At 46.1% G+C, this 5,411-nt stretch overlaps 1 protein-coding gene and 1 long non-coding RNA gene across 2 annotated transcripts in view; one reads left to right on the top strand and one right to left on the bottom strand.

Moving 5' to 3' along the window:
* LOC139028317 (uncharacterized) overlaps positions 1-5,411 on the top strand; it is a 139,682-nt gene that overhangs the window by 105,652 nt on the left and 28,619 nt on the right. The window lies entirely within an intron of this gene.
* The window catches only part of LOC111969323 (CD276 antigen), a 29,852-nt gene that overhangs the window by 13,346 nt on the left and 11,095 nt on the right, over positions 1-5,411 (bottom strand). The window contains 2 exon segments of the mRNA XM_070445288.1: positions 6-289; positions 4,497-4,848. Coding sequence (XP_070301389.1) covers positions 6-289; positions 4,497-4,815 — 603 coding nt within the window. The 5' untranslated portion in view covers positions 4,816-4,848.

Below are 5,411 nucleotides of genomic sequence, written 5' to 3' on the forward strand. Positions count from 1 at the left end.
GTGACGGAGGCGTGGCCGTCCTCGCCCAATAATGGGTTGGTCAGTCTGCAGCTGTAAGTGCTATTGGGCTCCAGGGTGACAGTCAGGACACTGCGCATGCTGAACAGCCCCTCCTCATTGGCRACCAGGGAGGTGGTGACGTTGTCCGTCAGGTTGTGCCCGCCKCCGTCCTGCCACAGTACGTCAGCCTCAGGGTAGCCACCGTACGCCACGCAGGTCAGCGCCACCTTGTCACCCGGCCGCAGGTTAGAGTCCGGCTCCAGGGTCACCAGAGGCTTGGAYTAGGGGGCTGAGGGGGGAGAGAGGYGGGGACAAGAACAGACACACACAGAGTTTTAGCCAAGTCGCCAGAAACTTGGAGTAGGGGGCTGAAGGGGTAGGGGGGAGCAGAGACATACAGAGTTTTAGCCAGATTATCACCAGTGAGGGACACCCAGGGAATTGTTTGACATGATTCCCATTAAATTGTTAATTACATTTAGGGAGCTTAGCATAACATCGAGCTTAAGATCCCAGAGACATCATCTGCAGCATATCCTGGTGCTCCTCTCTGACGTCCTTCTACTCCTCCCTGGATAGAGCCACGGCTCTGAGCCAAGCCGCCTCACAATACAACGCAACCACCACAGCCTGGCCCGGCCCGGATGGGGGGCCTGGGGGAAATAGGCACGGCTCCGAGAATTTGGGACTGCTGTGCTCTGTTCAGGGGGTTGGCAGGAGGGGGCGTGCGGTGAGGAGGTGAGGGGGGTGAATCCTCAGCCTGGAATGAATGCCCGGCTCTCCAATCCCCTGAGCTAAAACACAACCAGAGAGGTGGCGGGCAGAGAGAGGAGGCTGTATTCCCTGAGCCAATCATAACACAGCAAACAATGGGGAGGACAGGGAGGGAGAAGAAGGAGATTAAATAACTTCATGCGAGTTGCCTTTTGAAAAGTGGYCTCTCTCGCTCTCTCTCTCTCAGCACTAAGATGGAATGTCAGCCTGCCACTAACCTCTCTGGCTATCCATTTGACTGACAGGCAGATTTCCACAGAGACCRGTCATTTTCTCAGAGCACTGTGGGAAGGGAGCTCTATGATGTTAACTGTAAATGCCAGCTAAAAATAATACATCTATGAATCGAATGCATGAAAAGGGGCCAATTTGTCACTGTTTGAGCTACTGTGTCATTTTTCCCCCTTTCTCTACCCAGACTAGCCAACCAAGAGGAAAACTGTCGAACGTTAGCGCTGCTTAATGCACATACATCCTTAGACAGGAAAGGCCCAATTTAACAACAAAACATGGAAATTAGTGGTGAGGGAGGGAGGAGTTCACCAACACTGTGTGTGAAGTCATAAAGAATAATTATAAATAAAAGTGCACTCAGTTGTGATGATAGTCCTCTGTTGGAACAACCACCTTCATCACCGAGCTGCTAGTAACAATCAATCTTGTCAGGAACTAATAATCAAAGCCAGTGATTGACCACAACCAGAGGACCACAATCAGGAAGTATCGACCAAACATGTTATTGTGCATCCCTGACGGAACTAAGTGTTTTATGACCAATTTCTGTGTTGTGTTAGGCATCGATCCTAAAGGTCTCGCATGATTACCAAAGAAGGGCCTGTGATGTGTCACCAAATTGCCCTCTAGTGGCCTAATGGGTGGAATTATTTCATAATTGATAAACATGAATCAAAAATCAAAAAAAGGAAAATCCGGTGTTTCTATGTTAAACGGGTTTGTTATAATTCAGTCTTCTGTGATGGACAGTCGTGGCCAAAAGTTTTGAGAATGACACAAATATTAATTTCCACAAAGTTTGCTGCTTCAGTGTCTTTAGATATTTTTGTCAGATGTTACTATGGAATACTGTAGTATAATTACAAGCATTTTATAAGTGTCAAAGGCTTTAATTGACAATTACATGAAGTTGATGCAAAGAGTCAATATTTGCAGTGTTGACCCTTCTTTTTCAAGACCTCTGCAATCCGCCCTGGCATCTGTCAATTAACTTCTGGGCCACATCCTGACTGATGGCAGCCCATTCTTGCATAATCAATGCTTGGAGTTTGTCAGAAATTGTGGGGCTTTCTTTGTCCACCCGCCTCTTGAGGATTGACCACAAGTACTCAATGGGATTAAGAGGTCTGTGGGTTTCCTGGCCATGGACCCAAAATATCTATGTTTTGTTGCCTGGGCCACTTAGTTATCACTTTTGCCTTATGGCAAGGTGCTCCATCATGCTGGAAAAGGCATTGTTCGTCACCAAACTGTTCCTGGATGGTTGGGAGAAGTTGCTCTCGGAGGATGTGTTGGTACCATTCTTTATTCATGGCTGTGTTCTTAGAGCCCACTCCCTTGGCTGAGAAGCAACCCCACACATTAATGGTCTCAGGATGCTTTACTGTTGACATGACACAGGACTGATGGTAGCGTTCACCTTGTCTTCTCCGGAAAAGCCTTTTTCCGGATGCCCCAAACAATCAGAAAGGGGAATCATCAGAGAAAATGACTTTACCCCTGTCCTCAGCAGTACAATCCCTGTACCTTTTTGCAGAATATCAGTCTGTCCCTGGTGTTTTTCCTGGAGAGAAGTGGCTTCTTTGCTGCACTTCTTGACACCAGGCCATACTCCAAAAGTCTTCGCCTCACTGTGCGTGCAGATGCACTCACACCTGCCTGCTGCCATTCCTGAGCAAGCTCTGTACTGGTGGTGCCACGATCCCGCAGCTGAATCAACTTTAGGAGACGGTCCTAGCGCTTGCTGGACTTTCTTGGGCGCCCTGAAGCCTTCTTCACAACAATTGAACCGCTCTCCTTGAAGTTCTTGATGATCCGATAAATTGTTGATTTTGGTGCAATCTTNACGTGTTTCCTTGCAGGTAACCATGGTTGCAGAGGAAGAACAATGATTCCAAGCACCACCCTCCTTTTGAAGCTTCCAGTCTGTTATTTGAACTCAATCAGCATGACAGAGTGATCTCCAGCCTAGTCCTCAACAACACTCACACCTGTGTTAACGAGAGAATCACTGACATGATGTCAGCTGGTCCTTTTGTGGCAGGGCTGAAATGCAGTGGAAATGTTTTTTGGGGATTCAGTTAATTTGCATGGCAAAGAGGGACTTTGCAATTAATTGCAATTCATCACTCTTCTTAACATTCTGTAGTATATGCAAATTGCCATCATACAAACTGAGGCAGCAGACTTTGTGAAAATTCACATTTGTGTCATTCTCAAAACTTTTGGCCACGACTGTATATAAAGTGTAATATTGGGATGCAAACTCAAAATGTAATACATTTCAACTCTATATCTGACATGATACAGGTGTCTTCTTTTTTTAAGCCCATAACCATGAGTGAGAGGTGTATACTTTTGTTTCAAAATATATTTGTTTAAGAATACCAAGAAACACTCTGTGTGACCCTGATTTATCCCACTGCAGTAAAAGGTTAAAGAGGGGACTCTACTTCCTGTATGTGAAGCCCTTCCGGTGTCTCCTTCTCCTCACCTCCTTCTCAACCGTATTGGAGGAGACAAACCAAGATCCTCATCCTCTGACCCTCTTCTCCAATGTGTTTTGAGACAGGATTCGAGGAAAGATGTATCGAGAAAGATGTGGTAGCTGCAGGCCAAGCATAGACTCATATCTCCCTCTCTAACTTTAAGTACCAGTTGTCAGAGCAGGTCACAGATCACTGCATCTGTACATAGCCCATCTGTAAATAGCCCATCCAACTACCTCATCCCCATACTGTTATTTATTTTTTTGCTCCTTTGCAACCCAGTATCTCTACTTGTACATTCATCTTCTGCACATCTATCACTCCAGTGTTTAATTGCTAATGTCACGCCCTGACCATAGTTTGCTTTGTATGTTTCTATGTTTTGTTTGGTCAGGGTGTGATCTGAGTGGGCATTCTATGTTGTATGTCTAGTTTGTCTGTTTCTGTGTTTGGCCTGATATGGTTCTCAATCAGAGGCAGGTGTTAGTCGTTGTCTCTGATTGAGAACCATATTTAGGTAGCCTGTTTTGTCTTTTGGTTTGTGGGTGTTTGTCTTCCGTGTCAGTGTTTGTCGCCACACGGTACTGTTTCGTTTGTTCACATCGTTTATTGTTTTGTTTAGTGTTCTGAGTTTAATTAATTAATCTGAAGACGATCGTTACAGCTAAATTGTAATTATTTCGCCACTATAGCCTATTTATTGCCTTATTTGCACACACTGTATATACTTTTATATTGTGTTATTGACTGTATGTTTGTTTATTCCATGTGTAACTCTGTGTTGTTGTTTGTGTTGCACTGCTTTGCTTTATCTTGGCCAGGTCGCAGTTGTAAATGAGAACTTGTTCTCAACTGGCCMAKCTGGTTAAGTAAAGATGAAATAAAAATAAATAAATGGTTCAGCTTTCCCAGTCTGAAGTTGTTATTGTAAAACTTAAAAGAGAATGTGTTCTCAATGACTTACCCGGTTAAATAAAGGTAATAAATGAACAGACTCACCTGCCACCTGGAGCAGTAGGGCTGCACTACCGTAGGCCTCCACCCTGACGAAGCAGGTGTAGCTACCCTCGTCGGCCACCCGGACCCCCCTCAGGAGGAGCGAGGTGTTGCCCGCYTCCAGTTGGGAGGGGTACAGGCTGGTGCGGTTGGCGTAGCGCTCTCCCTGGTCTGCCAGCTGGTCCTGGCTGGCCCAGTAGCTGTGCACGCTGCGCTTGGTGTCCGTCAGCTGCCAGAAGACACTGAGGTCAGACAGGTTGAAGGGAGAGGCGTGGCTGAAGGAACAGTTGAGGGTGGTGTCCATGCCGTACAGCGCAACCATCTGGCAGCTCTGGGACTTGCACTTCTAGGACAGCTGATTAGGAGAGAGAGGAGAGTATGTCAATAACAGAAAACATAGACCTGTGTGTTTAGCCGTGTAGTGGAGAGAGATGTCGAAATAAGCTTTAGGGAGATGAATGAACTGCAATAAAGATGTAGCTCCTAAATATCCACTTGGAGACAGTGGTGAGTTAATAATCTAGACAGTGGTCTGTCTGGTGAAGAGACCCTATCTCTTCTCAGAGTGTACTGTCTCCCTCAACACACACGGGGCTAAGCTGCTCAATGGTGAGTGTGGTTTGTTTTGTTTTAAAGCGGAAAACCTCCTTAAGGCATTCTATCTCCACATTGCTTGTCTAGACTAGACTCTTCTTCTCCTCTTCTCTCCTCTCCTTTCTTTTCCTTTCCCTTTCCTTTCCCTCTTTTCTTCTCTTTCTCCTACTCTCCTCCCTCCATGTCCTCTTGGCAGCCAAAAGCAGGCTTTGCATAATCATTGCTGGTTAGTAGCCATCCTCAGACACCACAGAGAGAGGAGGCTACAGCTAAACCATTCCACAATTTTATCCTCTCTCCACTTCTACAGGTCCTGATTGTGGA

The sequence above is a fragment of the Salvelinus sp. IW2-2015 genome, linkage group LG10 (genome assembly GCF_002910315.2).
Source record: "Salvelinus sp. IW2-2015 linkage group LG10, ASM291031v2, whole genome shotgun sequence".
NCBI classification, from domain to species: domain Eukaryota; kingdom Metazoa; phylum Chordata; class Actinopteri; order Salmoniformes; family Salmonidae; genus Salvelinus; species Salvelinus sp. IW2-2015.